Raw genomic sequence first — 21,989 nt, 5'->3', positions numbered from 1 at the left:
CATTCATAAATGTATATGTTATAAATTAGGCTACTGACCTCTGCATGCAGGCTGCAATGCTTGCCCAAACTAACGCATATCTAAATGCAGGAAGGGAAATTTAGGCTTAAAAGAAGGAAACACAGGGCCCCATCACCACAAGACAATTAACTCATAAAAGTAAAGCCCACAAAGACTGGATCCCTGGTGGGATTATGGAGCAGACTGGCTGTCAGCAAACATCACCCCCCTTACAGGCCGCAGGAAGCTGGAGAAGGGACAAGCGTGCAGAAGCAGGGAGATGACTCAGACTCAGAGGGAGTTCTGGCTCCCTGCAGAGTTGGTTGTTGGCACAGCAAATCCACATGCACAGAGAACTCCTCATCCACCAGGCAACTGTGGACAGGTGCTGCCAAGCTCCAGATGTTTTGCATTAGCATTGGCTCAGGTGTGGGGTGGTTATAAATGGTCCAGGGCAGGAGAGAAGCTGTCTGTGGGGTATCTGGTGACTCCTTGGGGTACCCTCTGCTTTTACAGCTGTATGTACCATGGGAATTTTTTCTTTCCCCCCTCTAGTTGAGAAATTTAATGTAGAAAAGAGTGGGGGGAGGCTGTGTGTGTTATTCTTTAGGATGTGGTTTCCTTGTGTGATGAGACTAGTGGATGTATGGGTGGATGGAGGAGTTGTCTTAGAAATTTACTGGGAAAGGCAGTGGCTTCTGAGTTGTATCTGAATTATGCTAATAAGGTAAAAAGAAACAAAGTCTGTTGTTACATGAGCAGTAGCTGAATGGCTTTGTACTTGGTAATTCTGGGATGCTCTTCATTAACCAATGATCTCTAATTACACCAGTGAGTGACCAAGGTGTCTGTATATGTGGGATTGAGGAGTGTGGTCAGCAGAACTGATGCCCTTGATGAAGCAAGGAAGAAGATAGTTTAGAAGACAGCTATTTAATAATGCTGTGTTTCTCTCCCTCTGTACCTCTAACAAAACAGGCCAGTATCAGCTCTACCTGTTCTGTTTCATGTGCTAACATGGATGACTGGGACAACAACAACGAATTCATTCAGCGACTGGACTTCTCCAGTTGTGGTGAAGACAGTGAAGACAAAAGTGTAAATGAGGAGGACTCCCTGAGCTTGAGCCCCCCCAGAAGCTCAGAGTTCCAGAAATGGCAAGAGAGCAGTCCTCTGCCAGCAACCCCTCAGAGAAAGCTTAGTGAGATTTTCCTGAGCAGGACAAAGGCTTGGATGAGTCCCACCCTGAAATCTTCCCCCTCTGTGAGCAAGAGCTGGAGTAAGCCTGAGACACCATTGCATATCACCTGGAAAAAGCTGCAGCTCTGTGACACCCCGCACACTCCTAAGGTAATGACAGGTCTGCAGGAGATGAATGTATCTCCTTTCAAGAAGCTCATTGTTTGGGGGGGACTTGGAGATGGGCAGCTGCATTTGCTGCTCTGTTCAGCACATTTCTGGGTGCAAGTGGGTTTTGTCTTGAAAGTTGGAAATGGTGTTATGGGTGGGATGTGTTATGGATGGGTGACTTGGTAAGTGTGGATCATCTCCAACCAGCTTGTTGTCTGGTGCCACGGTTTTTCTTGTGTGGAACAGTTGCTTAGTGAATTTGAGGAAAGCAGGGCTTTGTTCTGAGGGTAGCAAATCCCCTGTGGAAAGGGTAGCAAACCAATGCGTGCTTGTGGAGGGAAGTTAGCCTCTCTTCACCTGTGTCACTGTCCCAAAATGCATCCTAGCTACTGGGCTAGTTTCTTGGGAGAATGATCCCAGCCCCTATTTTATGTGTAACTTCTTGGAGAGAGTATAATACAACTGCTTTTTGTCTTGAGTAAGCACAGGTGGAGACTCGGCACCAGCTTCTCTGCTCCTAGATAACTTCTGGTGTGTGCATGGCTCCAAGCAGTCCAGACCCGCAGTGAAGCGTAGCTGTTGGTCTTGTCTCAATGCTCCTTCTCTACTGATAGATTGTTTGCTCCTTTGCTTAAGTGCTACACAGAAGATCAGTCCTTTAATGCTTCTGAGCTAGGATCTGGCTTCTGTCCTCATCCAAAAACCTGATTGTGTGGAGAGAAGGATCTTCTGGCCTTATATGATTGACTGTGTGGCAATATTTACTGAGGAATGGCCTGCCGTTCTCTTAGGGAAAGCAGTCTAAAGGGCATCACTTCAAAAATTTCCTGCAGAGACCCTTTATCAGAATTCACCCTAAATCTCACCTTAACATAGGTGAGAAATTATCCTAGTTGGCTAATTTTCTCTGTAGTAACTGGTACTGCACTGTGTTTTGTGGGCTTAACATAAGGACTGTGTTGCTGAAACATGGTTGTTGCTGAGTGGTGTTTACCCAAAGTCAAGGACTTTTCAGTTTCCCATGCTGACAGTGAGCAGAAGCAGCAGCAGCTGTGTGGCACCATAGCCAGGACAGCTGCCAGGAACAAACCAGAGGAGATTTCATACCATAGAATGCCATGCTCAATATATAAACAGAGGGAAATTACCCAGGAGGGGCTGATTAGGGCTCAGGGATGGGCTGGACATCAGTCAGCAGGTGGTGAGCAATTGTGAGTCACTTGTCTGTCTTGGATTTTTCTTTCTCTCTTTCTGTTGTCTCTTTAATTGTGATAATAATGATTATATTTTAATCATTAAATTGTTCTTTTCTCAACCCACAGGCTTTACCTTTCTTCCCTGTTTCTGCTCCCTATCCCACTGGGGAAGGGATTGTAGTTGTGAGCAGAGGGCTCACAAGCAGAGGGCTTAGTTGCTGGCTGGGGTTAAACCATGATAGAGGTCTATAAAAATCTTTTCCAGACCAGATGGGCTGCTGGTAGTGAAGGGTGCCTTCAGGGTGTGCATTGTGTAGACAACATGTTGGCTGGATGATTCAAAACATGCTGCTTGTACTTTGTCATGTTGTAGCCCATAAGCAGCAGTTGCATGAAATCAACAATTTCTTTTCCTTTCTCTCTTGGGATAAAGGTCTTGTTTTCCAAGCATGCTGCAAAAGATGGGCTCAAAAGGGCCTAAATCTGCTTGTAGAGAAGGCTGGGAGCATTGGCCTTAGACATTTGAAAGGGATAGGAAGGATGAGAGAGCAGAGCCATGTGTAAAATTGCAGACAGATGAGCGCCAGAGCCACCAGATGTGAGTGGAAATGTGGCTCCAGGAGCATAACAGTGAGACCACTGCTGGATTGAGAAGATATGAGTACCTTGATCTTCAACAGGGAGACTTTTGTGTTCTTAAAGGGCTTTTAACTAGAGGAAAGTACCATGTTAAATAATCCTTTAGACCTTGTATCAGTCTCTCGAAGCTGAAACAAGTCAGAACCAAACATTTTTTAAAAGCTGACGGTTACTAAAGGAATCAAATCAGAGTGAGTGGATTTTTGTTTTCAGCTCAAGACTGGTGTCTATGCTTTCCATGGCCCAAGGTTCTGAATTAGTCCATGAAACACAGTGGCCTGTGTTCTGTGGCAAGGTGACTATAGAAGATCTGGAGGTTCTTTCTGAACTTAAAGTTCTGAAATTCTGGTTTTTATCCATGAGGAGAAATGGGTTCTGGTTGCTTTGCTAGTAGCCATACAAAAAATTTCTACCAACTTACCCTATCCTAATGCTGCTTATTGCTGGGGAGCTTGGGTGGTGTTCCAGCTCATCTCCTGACAAACCTGTCCTGACCAAACTGATGCAACAGTCCATGCCTGGCAGAACTAGGTCTTCCATGTTAATGACCATATGATGCAATTTCTGCTTCTCTGTGGGAGGGAAAGAGGACCAGCTGGCTCCTCTTGAGGACTGTGCTTGCCAAAATGGCTCTGCAGGCCTCACCCAAGTGAGCAGGGAATCGAATATGAAAGGGCTTAACAAAGAATTAAATGCTTTGTGGAAAATGAAAACTGTGGGGACTAAACTAGGGACACAGGGATTTAATGATTCAGCTACTCCAAGGAAGGCAGCTAATTTCTCCTTGGGTCACAGGAGAACAAGAATTTTATTCTGAAATAGCAGCAACAAAAAAACTTCCTGGTTTATCTTCCACTTTGATTTTTTTTCTTCTCTCAATACAGAGCCTGTTATCAAAGACAGCTTTTCCTTCATCTGCAACAAAGGTCCCACCCAAAGGCTTCCGGCATCTGAGACTTACTCCTCGTGCTGACTCTGATGACTCTTCCCAAGCTTCTCTTGTCAACATTAATCCCTTTACACCAGAGTCCTATCGACAAATGCTCTTCCATCCTAATGGCAAACGGAAGGCCAGAGAAGAGCTGTAAGTGAGCTGCTCTTAAGCAGCAGACTGAAATCAGACTGTTGGAAGGAGATAAGTAATGGAGATGTTCAGTGTCTGGACTTATTTGCTAACAATGAATCATTCACTTCTGTAGTATTCATTGGTGCAGAGCAAATGTTAGCAGATATATAGAGGTAGCAGAAATATAAATACAAATCAATCATTGCCTTTGTTGAGAAAGGGAAGTGGGGGATCAAGAGCTCTCTTTAGTGCTATGGCTGCAGCTTCACCAGTAATAAGGAGGCCAGGAGAATGATGCCTCTGGACAATGCCACTCTGTTCTGTGGGCACTACTGAAGTTGCTTTGTGGAGGCCTTCTAAATGGAAACAAGGAATTCCTAACCTGGGACTGTAGTCTTTAAGACCTCAACTAAAAACCTGTATATTAACTCTATAAAATACATGATTAAGCTGTGAAGCAAGATTTGGAGGTTCCTTTGAAAGATGTTTTAATTTCAAATCCAGTTGGATTGCTGCACTGAAATAATACACCAGACTTTCCTAATCTTCTGTTATAGGAATGATCCTCATCCAGGAAGCCAGATTAAACAGGAGCTACCTACAAATGTGAGTGTATGTATATTTTCCTCCCACAAAGTGGATAAGATGCTTGTAAAGGCTTGGTGTTTGATGGAATTTATTCTGTTATTGGAGTATAAACCATGGCACCATGCCAGAGGATGAATACCTATGACAGAAAAGTTCCAAGCTGAATGTTTTGTTAATATTTGTTTGAGATGACAAACTTGGAAAGGGCGGAATTGTTCTTTGTAACTGTGTGAATAGCCAGGCTTCCAGAAGGATAATGGTACCCTCTAGCCGAGGAGACTGGGATTGCAGGCAAATGCTCTTCATGGAAAAATTACACCTGCAGAGCAAATATGCTGCTGGCAACATCCACTATCCGGCTGCCACAATTATTGTTTTACCTAGAAGAAAGCCTCAAGTAACTTGTGAATTACTGAAATACTATTCTGCTCAAGTGCTAATTAGATTGAGTATGTAATATAGAAATAAAATTGTCTGCTAGGAGGTATTTTTACTCTCAAGCTTTTAAGATAGTGTAAAATACAGCTGCCTTATGAAATGCAACCTGTTGGGAAGGGCTGCTGTTTCATGTGAGCCACATTTTAATCCCTGTGAGGACCAAATCTTATTCCCTCCTCTGTAAGGCCATATACTATAAAGTACAGCAATGACAGCAGTGGTTTCTGTGCAACATGAGCTGCTATCCCTGTAAGGGATGCAGGAGAATGGAGAAAAATCACTTAGTCCACTCTTGTTCACTTCATGCTCCACTGCTTATCTTTTCTTTACTCACTTTCCCTGCCAGTAGGCATCACTCTACCAGCAGTTCCTGGATCCCTAGTGGCCATTATTGTAGCAATAATGATGTTCCAGCTGTTCTGCCAGCTTTCAACCTTTTGTGGAAAACTGTCTCTGGGTGAGATATCAGTGGGAATACAAACAAATACACTGAGACCAGCTAATCTGCCATTAGTCAACAGCTGGTGCTTCAGAACCGGAGAGCCTGAACTGATGCAGAATGGCCTTGGCTGCAGGCAACCTCAGCTGCCAGGATAAAGCAGCTCTTGCGTAGCTGGGGTCACAGGAAGTCAACACCCCAAGCTCCTCTCCTGAGCTCAAAATAGGCAGTAGATCTAAGGTCTTCTCAAGTCCTATCTTTAGGCCAGTTACTTCAGTATATTGTTGTTGCTTGCTGTCCATCCCTGACTGACTCCATCAGCTGTGGGTCTAGGAACTCGTCTGGGTTGTCAAGAGAAGGGATGTGATGTCAGTAACCCAAGGAAGCTTAGGCATGTACAGCCAACTAGACTAAATTTCTCCTTTGCTGCAATTTCTACCTCTATGGCTAACAAGTCCTGGTTTTATAAAACCAACCAACCAGCCTTGCAACTTGGCTGACCCAGGGAAGATGGCTTGTAAGTAGTCAGAAAAAACCACAACAAGTGAAAGGTAATTTAAAGGATTGAAACTGCCGTTTCAAGAGCTGCTCACACACCTGCACGTGTGCCTGGATGACCATCAGAATGGGAGAGGGATCAATGTGGGTGATCAGTGACAGCAAGTGTTACACATCTCTAAAACCATGACAGATATTAAGTCTTTTAACTTGTATTTGTGTTTGCTGTTTTTGTGACCTTGCAGAGATACACTCTGAAAGCGAGCAATATGGTTTCCCGCTACAAGAAGGAGTTCCTGGAACTAGAAAAAATTGGTGTGGGGGAATTTGGCTCTGTCTACAAGTGCATCAAACGCCTTGATGGATGTGTTTATGCCATCAAACGCTCCAAAAGGCCTCTGGCAGGATCCTCAGATGAGTGAGTGTGCTTGCTGGAAACTGCCAGTTGAAATGATGGGCATGTTCTTGTGATGGGAAGGAGGGAGCAGGGATCTAAAGGTATCTGATGGGAGACATGAGCAAAACTTGGCTGCTGTTGCACTTCCAAGTAACATTTGGGAGAGTGGGGGAAGGTATCACTATACAACTATTAATATAAATGTCTAGGAAAGGAAGAAGTCACGTGCATTGCAAAGTGAGAGGATGGCATACCTGAACACCTTGGGTCCATCCAGACAGTTTCTTTACAGTAACTGTCAAGTAGTTTATCTGTGGTATGTCCCTGCCTTGCTGCATAGCCAGCACTACTCACATCTGTATTGACCAGCTTGTGGTGTCGTGTATGCTAAAGCAAAGTCTTTGAAGCTGCTGCTGCCTTTGCCTCTTTAACAAAAGACTTGCTCAGTGATCATTTTCTTTAACAGCTGCTCAGTACATTTGAGCAAGGGCAGGTTTTGCTCCAGCAGCTGTAAGAGCCAGTCTGTCAAAACCCAAGAGAAAGGGGTAACAGAGGTGTTCTGGGCTTTCAGGCTGCAAACCAGGGCTCCTCTCCTGGTGTCAAGCAGCCTCTGGCAGCCTGTCCCCTCTGCTTTTTCTGTGTGTGCTTCCCTAGGCAGCTGGCGCTGCGCGAGGTTTATGCTCACGCTGTCCTGGGGCACCACCCCCATGTTGTGCGCTACTACTCGGCCTGGGCAGAAGATGATCACATGATTATCCAGAATGAACACTGCAATGGTAAGAGCTGGGACAGTGTTCAAGGCTGAGAGCTCAGCATGGGCAAAGTTGCCTTCTTTTGTACTTAAATATGGGATATTTTGGCTTGCAAGAAAGCAAACTGCCTTGGGGCTGCATTTCCATGGAGAATCCAGTCAGGGCTCATCATGTTTAGATGAATCTCTGAATGGTGCTTATGTTTTAGAAGCAGTGAATACCCTCTTCTTTCTGGGATTTGAAACCTGTTCCTCTATTTTGGCTGGCCTGGAATAGCATTGCCTATGCCAATGCTTAGAACTGTGCCTGGGACTGTCTGGGTAACATCTGATATGGGTGACTCAAGAGCAATTAACTCTTAAGGGCCATGTATCTTGGCAAGAACTTCTTCTTAATGGAGGTGGGTAATGACTGGAAGAGTGGCTGCCTGGTTGAGATGAAGGTACCTTGCATTCTGACTAGAAGAAAGGGGTTGACAGCTGTGGAGAAATGGAACAAATGATGAGGCAAAGTGTAAATGGGGTGCTGCAGGCAGGGTGGTAAACTCCTACTTGAGTTTGCCCTTGGCAATACCACTGCTTGAGGGAAACTGGAAAATATACCTTTAGCTACCAGAGTTGCTGAAGGCAAATATGTAATATTTATCTTTCAACTGCACCTGTAGTCTTGGGGCTCAATGAAGAGTGGTGATAGCTGTTTGGAATATTGCTTTCAAATCTAGTGGAGGCAACCATGAAATGTGGTGCTCATTACTGCAGCATTGAGGTATTGCTTGTGTTCTGGTGGATGAACATCTGAGACTAAAGGAGAAGTGGTGAAAAGTAGGCTGATGGAGAGAGGCCATGATATATTCTAGTAGTGCAATATCCAAAGTGTCTCAGTGGAGACTCACAAAACTGTGTCACATGTTATGTTTTTCAGTAAAAAAATCTGCTAGTGGGAACTTAATTTCCTTGTTCCACCATTCCTATACCTGCTTTCTGCACCTAAGCACAGCAGAAGCAATTAAGTGTTCTGTTGTTCACTTGCAGCAGCACCAGCATCATTACCAGGTCAGCCCTCCTGGCAGGATGTACAGCTGTAGGCTGGAGGTAGAAATGCAGTTGTTCATCCTTGTTGAGCAGCAGGCCAGGCATTCCAGGGCAGTGGAAAGGCTGAAGCCTTGTCTAAATTTGCTTGCTAGAGCACACAGAGCTGCTGTGGTTGGGGTGTGTTACTAGCAAGCCTCCAAGTGTTCTGGGCAGCTAAGCTATTTCAAACATGCTGTTCCATAAAACCTTTGTCAGGTCTCAGACTGGCTGTTTTCCCCTAGGTGGGAGTCTCCAAGATGTGCTGCTGGAAAATGTAAAGCTTGGGCAGTATTTCCCAGAAGGAGAGCTGAAGGAAATATTGCTACAAGTCTCCATGGGATTAAAATACATCCACAACTCTGGCCTTGTGCACCTGGATATCAAACCTAGTAAGTATAGAGCTCTCCTCCTTTGTGGAGAGTTTTCCTAATGATTCCTCAGGGGTAGGACCTCTAATAAATCCTTCTGAGTAGACTGATTGTCATGCTTCAAAGGAAAGAGCACCTTGCCCTTGTCTTGTGTATGATGTTCTGGGTTTTTTTTTGATTTTTATTTTGATTTGTGCCACTACTGCTGCTCTAAAATTGAGTAGTCTCAGATAGTTGGCAGCATTTCGCTCTTGTCTCATGACCTTTGCAATCCTGGCTCATGGGAATCACCTTCATACTGGTGGAGCAAGTAGGGCTGCCGGTGAAGATGAGGACTTCCTTGTTTACTGCTCTTGTTGCACAACGCTTGACTTTTGAGTGTGTACCTACCCTGAGGGATTAAGTTCCTGCAAAAATAGCAACAAGGTTTCCTCTCTGCAGCTCAGGATGGTCACCTCCAGGGCAATGCCCCCCTTCACGTAGTTAATATTCTCAGAGTGGAGCTCCTTTTTCCTGCTGAGATTATGCTTCTAGCGTAGAGGCCAGAGGAAGGGGAAGTTGATTTCACTAGGATATTTTATGCACAAGATACAACTGTTTTATGCCAGCTGTGTTGCTGAATGTGAGCTGGGCAGAAAGCTGACTAATGGGTGGGAAGTGTGTGCATATTTTCTCTGGCTGCAAAACTTAACTACTTTGACAGGTGGGATTTTTATGAAGTTGTCAGGCTGCTGCAGCCTGACTGCTGCTATCACCCTATTGCTAAACTTCTCTGTCTTGCAGGTAATATCTTCATCTGTCACAAGCTGGCAGTTTCAGGCCCTACTGGGCAGGAGGAGAGTGACAGTGAAGATGAATTCTCTCCTGGTGTGGTGTATAAGATTGGTAGGTTTTAGCCTACTTTACAACTGGTTTAAGATTAGGGCTGCCCATTACTGCTTGATACTGCCCTATCCTGCTGGCTGAAGAGACTTGCACATAAAAATGATAGCATAGTCCTGAATGCCCCAATTACTTACCAGAATTCATTCCTCTAAGAAAAGTCACGGAAAATTCGTGTTCCTGTTTCCAAGTGGAGATTTCTGAGTTAGGAGTAGGCTTGCTCTTTTACTCATTATTTCTTTTTTGGTGCCTATAAAATGCAGGCTTTTATTTGAGAATGACTTCAGTTTGCTTCATTACATTTCAGTTTCTTGTTCTTTGTCTCAGGTGACCTTGGACATGTGACATCAATAACAAACCCTCAGGTGGAGGAAGGAGACAGACGGTTTTTGGCCAATGAGATTTTGCAAGAGGTACAACTGGTAGAGCAGGGCAGTGGGGAGAACAGGGTGGGAGAGCAAATGGGGAGAGATCAACTGTAGAGCAGACCTTAGTCTAACTTGTTCCTCCCCTTATCTCCTCTTTCTTCTGTCTGGTCTGGCCGTGAAATCTGCCAAATTAGCACTTTAGCATGAATGATAGTGGTGTGGATATTGTCATGGAAATACTTCATATGTAAATACTTCATAAGTAGCTATCATTGGATTGTTGCAACGATTCCCCTTGAGGGATCAGTGGGACAAAACCTTTATCAGTTTGAAGACATTTGATTTGCATATCCAGCTGAGATTAAACTACTGGATGTGATTACTGAGGAATAAATTTACCCACAGATGCCTTGTAAAACAAACACTGAACAAGTAGTGGAGAGAGGTGGGAGGCACAACAAACCTCTCCAATTGATGGCAGTTTTGTCACTCTGGCCAGCAAATGAAAAGGGAATCAGTATTGAGCAACCAGGTTGGATGTGTTATTCAGTTCAGGTATTTAGGTGACAGTGTCTGTTTGGGCTGCAAGTGGATTTAGGAACTGTTAGGTCAATGTATCAGATGCAGTCTTCCATTTGAGTTGGGCATGGGTAGCTTATTGCCTTGTGAAGGCTGGAGGTACATATCTGTTGGGCCATCCTCTGGAGCTCCTGCAGTGATCCCAATGTGGCCTGCAAGCTCCTCATGGGTGGGTGAAAGCCAACATGCTGTTGGTTAGTGGTACTGCCTGCTGCCAATGTTTTTATCCTGAGGAGGAGAAAACAGCTCACTGGGGTGGTGAAGTCCACAGTGCCATATACACACACTTGCTTGGCTGTTTCTTTTTGAGCTCATACCCCAACTCACCTTTGTTTAGTATAGCAAGATGTTCTTTTCTAACACCTTTCTCCTTCTCCCTGCAGCAATACTGCTACTTGCCCAAGGCAGACATCTTTGCCCTGGCACTCACGGTGGCTCTGGCAGCCGGTGCAGCGCCGCTGCCTCACAACGGGGCCCTGTGGCACCACATCCGCAAAGGAAATATCCCACCCATCCCCCAGAAGCTTCCGCACTGCTTTCTAGAGCTCCTGAAGGTGAGGAAGTAGTCTTGACAGAATGGTGGCTTTTGCAGCTGGCATGTGACAAGAGTGTTAAGCTCTGAAGTCCTTTGCCTTCTAGCTCATGATCCATCCTGACCCAGTGCAAAGACCTTCTGCCACAGCTCTCACCAAACATCCTATTCTCCGTCCTTCATATGGCAAAGCTGTGCAGCTCCAGGAGCAGCTAAATGAAGAGAAATGCAAGACTGCCATGCTGGAAAGGTAGGGCTGGCTTGGGCATGACCGGGAGAAGGTGTGAGCAATAACAATGCTGGTCACCTGCTCTGAATGGAGGGGTGGGAGTGTTGGGAGACTGCACGTGCAGAAATACCCAGTCAGCTCCTGTGCCTGGAGCTGGGAGGATGATGGGGCTGTAACAGGGACTTGCAGTGCCCAGGCGGCAGCTGTGCTTCAGCTCTGGGTTGGAGGAACTGGCCGAGTTACAACAATGAACTTGTGTGCTTCCTGCAACCACTGGGGATGCAAAATGCAGCTAGTGGGTAGATGAGGAATTGAAAATGCACTGAGATAGTGGTCTAAGCACAGAAGGAAGAGAAATATCAGGTGGTGGCATATACCTTTTTTTCTTCTGTTCCCTCTCACTGTTGTTGGCAGTAGTGTTTAGAGCTGCTGGGATCTAAGAACTGCCCCACAACCCCTCTAAGTGCAGTAGTCAGCTGAGGAGTAGGTTTTCTGTGTAGACAGAGGAGTGAATGCTCTGGAAGAACAGCAAGTACCAGGGAAGAAAGCCAATGGAAAAGAAGTATATGCCTTTATGTAGGTATTTGTGCTGCATGAGATGACATTGATCTAAGTTAAACCATTCACAAATACCTGAAACAATGGGAGAAAAACTGAGTGAAGGGTTCCTCGTACTGGTGCCAGTGTGTTGCTGACCCGATACATAGTTTTCTTTTGGTAAATCATCAGAGCTCATACCTTTTCAAGCAGAAACTCTAGAGACAGCTACAGTAATCCTCATGTCACTCTCTGGGGTGAGAATTTGCTCCCTTCCAGTGCTGCTGGAGTATTACAGTAACCCTCTTGTGCAAGATTGTTCATAGTTTGCTTCTGTAGCTGATGGGGATTCATGCATGACATGGTTTTCTTCCTTCCCTCTTCCTTCCGTCTCCCCCCTGCAGGGAACTTAAAGCAGCTCGCCTTGCCCAGACCCTTATGAAGGACCAAGCCTTAGGAAGTGCCAAGTTACAAGAGTCTGAAACCTCTTCTAAGCAGAAGAGCAAGCGTCTGGTGGGAGGGAAGAGCTGTCGCTCGTTTAGCTTTACTCTGGGTTACTGAATTTCTGTGTTGTCCAAAGAGCTCTGACTGCTGAATGGCCCTGTGAAAGCAGAGGGTCTGCACAGATCAATGCCCCATATTCTCTCCCTGTCATTTTCTTTTTATTGTGGTGGTGTGTTTTTGGTTTTTTTTTTGTTCCCCTGTTAGTTATGAGATGTTGGCTGAGAAAAGAATGACTGGCTTGCAAGTGTTGGATCATGGGATTTAAGGTTGTCCTCAGTCCTTTACCTGTTTAATTTCTTGTGTAACTGGTCTTGCTAGAGATGAAGTGTAACTCTGCCATGACAAAAGATGCCATTTTCTCTCCTCACTTCCCTCTTTCTTGAGTTGGGCCCTGTTATTGGTGATTTTTGTGGTCTTAACACTTGGGCTGACTGCTGACTATATCTTTAGAGGGGTGATAGTGGCTGTACAGGGAGACAGCATCTACAGCTGGGCCCTTCTAGGAACAAGTAGGCAGAGACTATGGCAGCCAGTTTTAGCTACACATCAAGAGCCAGGCTGGTTACACAGCAGTCCTGGGGGGCTTGGGCTGCAGCTGGAGTGGCATTTCACTGAGGGGGGACACAGTAGAAAAGGAAATACTTTGAGTTTAGGAGTGGGTGTTGAAGAAAAACATTCTTTCAAATTTAAGCAACAAAACTTTTGTAACTGGGTATGTTTTAACAGACTAGTTAGTCCCTGATGCCTGACTTGTTTTCTGTCAATCGGCAAGGACTCTCTGTTCAAGGAGGGGGAGACAACTGCAGTGTGTTGGTAGCTGGGTCTGTTCCCATTTCCCTTCCAGTATCTTGCATGTGGTGCAGCTGCCTGCCTGTGAACTGCAGCCTTTCAGCAAAGATGAGGGCAATTAGAAAGGGCTTTTTCAGCTTTTTGGAGTTGCCCCGTTGTTAATTGTATTTCGTGTTTGAGATCTCATACACCCTCCTCCCTCTCCCCGCTAACTGTAACTTTGGGGGTCCTTGTCCCTTGTGCGTGTTGGATGGACAGAGCGCTGCACTGTTATGAGGGACAGCGTGAACTTGGTAACTCGGGTTATTTCCAGGTTTTACTGGTTTGTTTTATGATGTTGCACATGCTGGCTTTTAACTGGGAGATCGTTTCGTGCGAATAAAGGTTTTATCTTTTTTTTAACCGATGATGGAGTGACGGAGTTTTGTTTCCTCCTTCCCCGCGAGCTCTGGGTCCCCCGTGGGGCGGGTCTCCGCTGCAGGCGCTGCCCGGCCGCTCCTGCCCGTCTCCCCCGGGCCCGGGCCGCGTTTCCGCCCGGAACCTCCGGCCCGTGCCTTTCCTGTTCCGGCCGTCTGCGGGCGCAGCGCGGCGCCGGGAGAGGTGCGGGGGGCGCGGGGTCGGCTGCTGGGGCTGGGCCCGGGGCTCCCTGGGGCGCTGCTTCAGCCCTGCTTTTCCCTCCGCAGGCTCGGCGGCAGCATGTGGCGGCGACCGGCGTGGCAGGTAGGGCCGTGCGGGGCCGGGGCCGCGGCGCAACTCGGGGCGGGGGGGAGAAGCAGCTGCAGCCGCTCTGGCCCCGCCGCGGGGCTGGCGGGGGCTCTCCGGACAGGGCGGCAGCCCCGGAGCGCCCCGGAGCCCTCGCCCGGACAGCGCCGGCTGTGGGGCCGCGGCTGCTGTGCCCCCGCTCCGGCCGTGCGCTGGGTCTGCTTTTGGGGGAAAAGCGGGAGCTCTCCCACGGGCCTAGAACCACATGCTGTGGGAAATGAGCCTTTCCCCCAGTTTCGGCACATGGACCTCCAGCAAAAGTGTTCCTGGGCTTTTTTTCCCCCGCTCTTTCTAGGATGGAATATTTGCTGGCATAAAGGCAGTTCCTTTACTTTTTTCCCCACTTACAGTACTGAGAGGTTTGCGTCCTTGATTTGCCTTGGGAAGAAGGATGTCAGTGCATCCACTTCTCATTCCAGTGGGTGGATGTACTTTTTGGGCACACCTGGTTAATCTCTGAAGTAAAGCAGAAAGTTGGTGGAGTTATCAGACCTGTTTGATTCCAAAGACCAAAGCTCAAACAACTAAACCACCACAGTACTACAAACCACCTCCCCTCCTACTTATGTATTACAGAAAAACAGTAGTTATCGCATGTCCCAAAAGTAATTGCTGGAGGTATACCTTTGGGCCACGCTTCTTTATTGGCAACTTTTGAACCTTGATTTAACCAGACATTCTTAAACAATCTTATTAGCTTCATTTGGCTGAACAGATTTCTTTCCTCAGTTTTCCCATTAGTTACATAAAAGAACATACTTGCAGAACTTCTGCAAGTGTTCCAAAAATGAGGTGTAAAGGCTTGTGAATGCTGTTCATAGTTTGTGTGGTGCAAACTCACGTTTCTCTGTTTGTTCAGGTGCTGCGCCAGTTTGTAAGACATGACTCTGATATGGCTTCCTCATTGGTACTTGAAAGGTGTAAGTAGCTCCTGACATGCAACTTAGTTGCTTCTTGTGTTTGTCTCAGTTTTAGAACATCTGAAATAGGGCAGGAGAGAAGCAGGTAGGAATGGTAGCTCCTCAGTGTAGCAACTGAGAATGTGTTGTTTCAAGCACACAGACTCTTGAGTGGCTTCCTTCTGCAGGAGAAGGTGAGGTCAAGCAGCACTTTAGGGGGAAAAGAAGAAAGCCCTGATGAGGACTACTGTCCGTAAAGGGCAGGTAGTTGTACTTTATCTGCGGCAGTGGTTTGGGTCTGCTGTTGTCATGGTTTCTAACACCTGTCTTCAGGTGTCTTGTGTGCTTGTTTCTCAGACTCCTGGGTCCCTGGGGGACTTGTGTGGCTGCTGCTCCCCAGCAAGATTTGCTGCAGGTGTACTTCAGCCTTCACTATTCACTTCACATGCTCATTGTGCACAAGGGATGCCTCCCTGACCTCTTCCAGTTATCCATGAACATGGAGAAGGGATAAACTGTGTCTGCCTAGGCCTGGTACCTGTGTAGAAACAAATGGCTCTCTCATTCAGAGGATGGAGTGTAATATTGCAACTTTGTTTCAAAGATACTGCTATGCATTTTGTTTTTATTGTTATGAAACAAATAAAAGTCAAGATAAGTAAATGCAAATGGCCTCAAGTGATATATGGATGTATCTGTGAAAAAGAACAGAAAGAATAAAGAACCTTTGGCTTTTAAATAGGTTATATCATAGTAATAATAATGACAGTACAGACACAGTCAACCACCTGCTGGGGCCTGAAAAAGCCGAAAGTCACAAGAGCTTGAAAAGTGGTTAGGGGGATCAGGAAGTTGTAATCCTGGCCCTTGACAAAAGCTGCTGATTTGCAGCTTGCCATGATTAGAAGTTCACCTGTATGTGTTTGGTCTCTTGTTTCAGCCATGAATCGTGTTCAGCTGCTTGGTCGGGTTGGACAGGACCCTATCATGAGGCAAGTGGAAGGAAAAAATCCTGTTACCATATTTTCCCTGGCAACCAATGAGATGTGGCGGACAGGAGAAGGTGAAGTGAGCCAGGGAGGTGAGTCCGCATGAGCAACACGTCCCAGGTCACTGCTGCATGGCCAGCAGCCTCATGCTTGCAAATCTCTGGGGTGCAGGAAAGTTCCTCTGAGGTCAGCAGAGATGCTGCTGCGTTTGTGTGTCTTACTGATCCCCAGCAGCCTATACTGATGAGAGATCTGCTGTTGGCCTTCCTTGGTAGGAGAGGAGAGAGTGTTGAGTGGGCAGTTTGTCACTAGTGGGGTTTGTCAGAGGCATAGCAGGTTCTGTACTCTTACTTGTCTTTTAAGATGAGGTAAATAAAGAAAAGATAATTTTCTCATTGATTCTGTCATCAGTTTGCATCTACAGATGTCTCATAGTCTCTAACTTCTAGTCAAAGTGGAGTGTCTGATGGGGAAAACAGAATAGTAGCATGAGCACTGTCTTCCAGGAAAAGTGATGACTTGGTTTGAACTGTGCTTCTGCACAAGATTTTGTTTGGACACAGATGAGTAGAAACATGTTCTGGAGTGAAGAGGGAGATGGAGTGCTAGTATATGTCTGTTTTCAAATCACTTCTCATCATTTGAGAATACCAATGTGTTGAAACTAATTTCTGTGTCTTGTATCACAAAGAGGATTTGGCATCCAGCTCTGTTGTTTCTGTTCCTTAGGTGACATCAGTCAGAAGACGACATGGCACAGGATCTCTGTCTTCAGACCAGGCCTCAGGGATGTCACATATCAGTATGTGAGGAAGGGGTAAGTGAATAACAAATGTGGTTGAGGATTTAATGCCTTAATAATGGATTAGTGTAATAATTATGGTGGCCAGGAGCTATACCAAGATACAGGTGCCATAAAACAAGGTAGCAGACCTGCTACAAACAACTGATACGAAAGCCTGTGTACTCTGAATCAGATTCTGAATTCAGCCTTTTCATCAGGAACTGTAGTAATAAGACAAGGAATGGGCTCAAAGTGAAAGAGGGGAAATTTAGGTTAGATACACAAATTTAGGTTACATATATGCCTTACTGTCAGGGTAGTGAGGCACTGAAGCAGGCTCCCTAGAGAAGCTGTGGATACCCCATCCCTGGAAGTGTTCAAAGTCAGGCTGGATGGGGCTTTGGGAGCCTGATCCAGTGGATGGTATTCCTGCCCATGGCCAGGGGGTTGGAACTATACAGTCTTTAAGGTCCCATTTCAACCCAAACCATTCTGTGATTCTAGATACAAGTTGGAAAACTGCAGCACCAAAATCAAATTCTTGTTTTTTTCCAGCTCTCGAATCTTTGTTGAAGGGAAGATAGATTATGGTGAATATACAGATAAGAACAATGTGAGGCGACAGGCCACAACAATTATAGCAGGTAAGGAGCAAAGCACCAAGGTGTCCCTTGCCCTTTTAAAATGGAAAGGGGGTGGAGGACCTCTGGACTGGAGCTTGGTTTGTCTTCATCCTCAGCATCCACACTCAGGGATTTTGAGAGAATGGGTAGTGTGTACCAGTAGATTTTCTCTGGCACTGCTTGTGAACACACAGAAAATGAGAGAATGCTGTTGCAAACTGTTGGTGTCATTTGCTTATGCCAGTCAGTGCAGGAGGCAGACACTGAGTGTTTTAAGAACACTGGTGTGTAGTGCTGCAGGTCAGGCAGATTCCTTTTCTAAGCACAGTTTGTTTAGTAGCTTTATCTGAGTTTGCAAGATTTTTTTTATTCCTGTTGAAGACTGGAGATGTCACCATTAAGAACCTCGGAAAGATGTGCAGATAACTTGATGGAGAACTTAGAAACACTTTGTTCTGGTAGCCAGGAGTGGTAAGAAGAGCACAGAATGGATGAGGAGTAGACTTGTGCCTTGGATAAAAACAACAGAGAACTAGGAAACTCAACTTTTCCCAGAGCATTTAAATAGCCTGCGCATCCTACATCTTTATTGTGGATAGAGCTGCTACTGTGTTGCTTCTGAGTGAGGGGTAAATTAATTGGGTAGTAGAGCAAACATTTCTGTTATACAAGTATGTCTAAAAAATCTAGGACAGAGGGAAAGGAGGGGAAAAAAAAAAGGTAAAAGAACAGCCATAGTCCTGGAGGCTGTTTCTGCAGCCTCTTTAAAAGCTAGCAGTGCTATAAATTACTGGAGAGGAGAAGCAATTCTCTTTTTTAATTAGTGTTCTCCTAATGGTTTCTTGTTCAAAAGGCCCAGTCTCAAGATGCTGTAGAAGTTTGTGAGGTTTGATGCAATGGGAGCTTCCTATAGTCTGTAGGCTGTTGGCATGGGTAGTGCAGACTGAAAATGACAAAAAGGAAATAAGCTCTAACTGATAAAGATTGTACTCAAAGAATTAAACCATTATTTTAAATTTTTTCTAGTGTCTTTGACTGTTCAGCAGCTTTTCATCAGCTTTAGCACACTTGTTTCATAGTAGCCACCTTGAATTGTCTGCTTTCAGGGCAGGTAGAGAAAGAACCCTGTATTGGACACTGTTTTGTTTTATGAACTATTATTCTGTTCCAAAATCCACATCTTAGCAGCTTATTTTAACACAAATAGCTGGTCTTCATGGTGTGAAGGCTTGCAACAGGGCAAAACAATCCTCAAGATTTAACTTTTAAAATTTCTTTTCAGATAATGTGATTTTTCTGAGTGATGGCTCAGTGAGAGACAAGGTGTGATGTCCTTAGTGCTTGGATCCAGGCCATTTCATTCCTTTGGTTTTTCAGTGCTTCATAATTCTGTAATCACAGATATTGCTGTAGTTTCATTAAGAAATAAATAAAATGTTTGTTACCTAGAGGGTAGTTCTGTGTGTTTTGTTTTCCCATGTGCTTTCTCTCTGTTATCATTGTTTGGATTCCTTTCTTTTTTGCTCTTAAAGGAAAAGTATCCCAGGCAGCTCTATGAATTCTTGAGCTGATGAATATATAAATGGGAGTCACTCTTTGCATCTTCAGCCATTTTCAAACCTTCTGTCCCTCGCTGCCTTAATCTCTGTCCTGTCTTGCACAGCCTGACAGCCTGATCTCACTCACTGTTGACATGCCTCCTCTGTTCTATGGGTCTCATTCCCTGTTTTTCCTTCACTAAGCCAGTTGGACAGTAAGTTTAAAGCAGAGCCATTGGTCTTAACTAGTGCTGAGCTGGATATTTGTCGCAGGCCCAGAGAAGGCTTCCTGTGCATTTGCATCTGCCCCTCTGCTGATCCCAGCAGCTGAGCAAACCAGGTGTTGTCTTTCACCAAACCCTGCTTAGGTCTTGGTTTTTATGGTATTTGGCGTCGGGTGACATCAGCATCCCCATCCAGTTCCTCCTTAGAGTGCTGTGCCCGTGGTTTGCCATCAGGAGGAGCTGGAGGAGCGACTGCCTTGGCTGTGCCTTTGGGGACTCGCGTAAAAAACATTCCGGGGCCGGGATTCTCGGAGTGGGGGTGGCGCTTGTTTCACGTTTTGTTGTCAGAGTGAGAATTATTTCGTATTATTGGTGAGAAGTTGCACAACGAAAAGGTATTTAGTTCGGCTACATGAAGAAGAGACAGTAAAATTCCCACTGTAATATGACATGATGTGAACAGGGAAAGAAAAATGTTAGAGGTGACAATTTCCTGCCTTCAGAGCTGGTGGGATTTTGTATCTCATCTCTCTCTGAGCCCAAGGCAGAACACATTTAATAGTCTCTGCAGCTCTTTCCCCTACAGAATTTTTGGGGGTTTTTTATGTGAACACTGTCTGTACTAACAAAAACTTCAATTCTTTCAATTCAGTAGCTATTTCTGGTTGAAGTTAAAGCTCTAGCAATTATTCAGGTCCCTGGCACTGGCATGCTGGGGTGTTAGATGTACTGCAAATGCTCAGCTACTTCAGTGGGTTGTTATCCACAGGAGATTGGGGTGTCTTTTTAAATAGGAAGTCCTGACTTTAATTCCTTTAACTACTGGTTTAATCTGGCCCTGATGTACTGCTGGGAGAATTGTGATGGTGCTCTTGCACAGCAGTGATCTAAGTACAGCTTGTGCTTGGTCCACACAAATTTTCCCTGTTTGCTGAAAGCTGGGGTTTGTCTTGAGCTTTCTGCTAGGAGGCCTTGAGCAAGTGTTCTGAGCTTCTTTTCATTCAGTGGTCACCTTGTTTGTACTCTGCTTTGGTGGTGGAGCTCATGGCAGTGTCTGTTTTGGAGCCTGGGAGCTGCCTTTCTACTCCAAACTCGGAGCAGAAGTGGCAGCAAGGATTCCCTTCACCACCACCCTGGAGTGGCCTGAAGTGCCAGAACTCTGCAACTGCTGAATGGCTCCTGCTAATCTGTGCTCCTGGCTCAAGGTGGAGACAGCAGAGCTAGCACAAGATACAGGACTGGGTGCCAGCAGGGAAAAATATTTGCTCAAGAACTTTGTATTCTTGCCCTTCCAGTTCTATTTAAAGTAGCTAGTACCCTTTTAAAGATTGACCTGCTTCAACGACAACACACACTGACTTTGGGCACACACTGGAAGCAGTGTGCTGAATGTTCATCACACCTTGGCAGTAGGGTAGGTTTTCCCAAATGGTTCTGCATTGCCTTAGTTACAGCAAAAATAACCAGTGGCAAGGGCTTGCTGTGTGTTCATCTCTTATGTCTGCTCTGCTGCTCTGGGGCAAAGTTAATCTGTAACTAAGTCATTTTCAGTTATGAGAAAAATCCTGTGTGAAATCAGCATTCCTATAGCATCTGGTTGGTTTTGTTTTTTTTTTTTTTTTTTATGGATAGGTACTTGTTCTGTGAGGAAATGGAATGGAAATGGTATGACCTGAGTGAAATACAGTGATTCCTTGTTTAAAACTAGGCAATGAGTGTTTTCCCACACTGACCACTGGAAAATGGCATTCTGCTTTTGCTTGTCTGTTAGCATCTTGTGTAAACCTGATGAGGCAAACCCTGGTTGCTTGCATCAACCAGGATATTTAGAAGTGTTTGACCTTAACAAGGAATTTTATTTTATGTATTTATGGAGATAATTGGAAAAGATAAATACGGGTGACTTCTTTTTAAAATGTCAGCATGTTCAACAAGTACTCGGAGCATTTCTGAACAGCTCTGAGGCAGAGCTATCCTGGTCTGCAAGGCAGCTCCATGGCACTCAGTTATTTCTGCCAGCCTGGTGTAAGGTGTAGGAAACAGTCTTCTCTGTTTTTGTGGATGGTTTGAGGAAGACACCATGGCACTGTGCCTGTGTCACACAGCAAAGAGCGCTTTCAACTTTAATTCTCATTAATCTGCAGAAATTGCTCTGTCTGCAGAAATTAGTAGTTGTGAAACAGAAGTAAGAGAAGATACTTCAAATCAAGTCCCTCTTGTTACCCTCTGTGTCCTAAGGGGTTGGGGGCACTGTGTCTGTGTTCCCAAATACAGGTCACGCTTCAGTTCAAGACCAGCAATGCCAGTGGGAGGCTGGTGAAAGCCCCTGCAGAGGGGCAAGAGTTGCAAAGGCAGGAAAGCTGACTCGGAGCTTGGAGAAGCCCCTGGGGACAAGAGCAAAGAAGGTTCTGGTAAAGGGAGCCTGTATTTCTGTCAGTATACCAATTTTATGTGGGTTTAGTAACAGGCTGTCTTCAGGGCTGGCTATCCCACTATTTTCATGTGTCAGAAAAGGAATAAAATGCCAGGATTGTGGGAAGAAAACTTTACTATTCTCAAGCTCACCTTCTATTTTTAACTCTGAAATTTCTGTGGTGTGGAAGCCTTTTTGCCAAGTAGCTGAGCGTGTCTGAATGTACAAACTAAGACTTGGTGTCTGTTTATCTTGGCAGTGGTAAGCTTCTCAGCACAGCAGTGTGATTTAAATCTCATTTACACAAGGAATTTGCTTTGTTAGTGCATTGCCAGATACTAGGTAGTGCAAGTAAATTCTTTGCACAACACACAAAGAAATAACTTTCACAGGGTTTCTCCTGAGACATCCTCTTGTGGGAAATGTGTCAGCGTGTGTGAGATTTCTTTCTTCTGCTTGTTGCTTAGTCCCATGTAAAAAATTCATCTCATTATCATACCTGGCCATTTCACAAAAATCTCCAGTAACTACTGTGA

General features: G+C 45.3%; 1 protein-coding gene across 4 annotated transcripts; it reads left to right on the top strand.

Annotated features, from left to right (window-relative positions):
• The first annotated feature begins 454 nt into the window (after positions 1–454).
• Positions 455–18,726, top strand: LOC138104204 (single-stranded DNA-binding protein, mitochondrial). Of its 4 annotated transcripts, XM_069003148.1 has the most exons (18): positions 461–518; positions 979–1,098; positions 1,221–1,350; positions 4,070–4,269; positions 4,809–4,857; positions 6,460–6,632; positions 7,266–7,387; positions 8,676–8,822; positions 9,585–9,686; positions 10,011–10,096; positions 11,014–11,184; positions 11,270–11,412; positions 13,905–13,941; positions 14,843–14,903; positions 15,823–15,963; positions 16,601–16,688; positions 17,211–17,299; positions 18,561–18,726. In XM_069003148.1, exons 2-18 carry the CDS (start codon positions 1,022–1,024, stop codon positions 18,605–18,607), a joined length of 1,863 nt encoding a protein of 620 aa, XP_068859249.1. In that variant the 5' UTR covers positions 461–518; positions 979–1,021; the 3' UTR covers positions 18,608–18,726. The 4 variants fall into 4 exon arrangements, with proteins under 4 accessions (XP_068859248.1, XP_068859250.1, XP_068859249.1 ...); XM_069003147.1 differs by having other exon boundaries at positions 455–518; positions 979–1,350; XM_069003149.1 differs by lacking the exons at positions 13,905–13,941; positions 14,843–14,903; positions 15,823–15,963; ... (1 more) ...; positions 17,211–17,299; positions 18,561–18,726 and adding an exon at positions 12,333–13,627 and having other exon boundaries at positions 455–518; positions 979–1,350.
• Positions 18,727–21,989: the final 3,263 nt, after the last annotated feature.

This window comes from Aphelocoma coerulescens, chromosome 1A (assembly GCF_041296385.1).
Source record: "Aphelocoma coerulescens isolate FSJ_1873_10779 chromosome 1A, UR_Acoe_1.0, whole genome shotgun sequence".
Taxonomy (NCBI): Eukaryota; Metazoa; Chordata; class Aves; order Passeriformes; family Corvidae; genus Aphelocoma; species Aphelocoma coerulescens.
The sequence above is the reverse complement of the archived record's forward strand: the minus strand, read 5'-3'. Positions and strand labels throughout refer to the sequence as shown.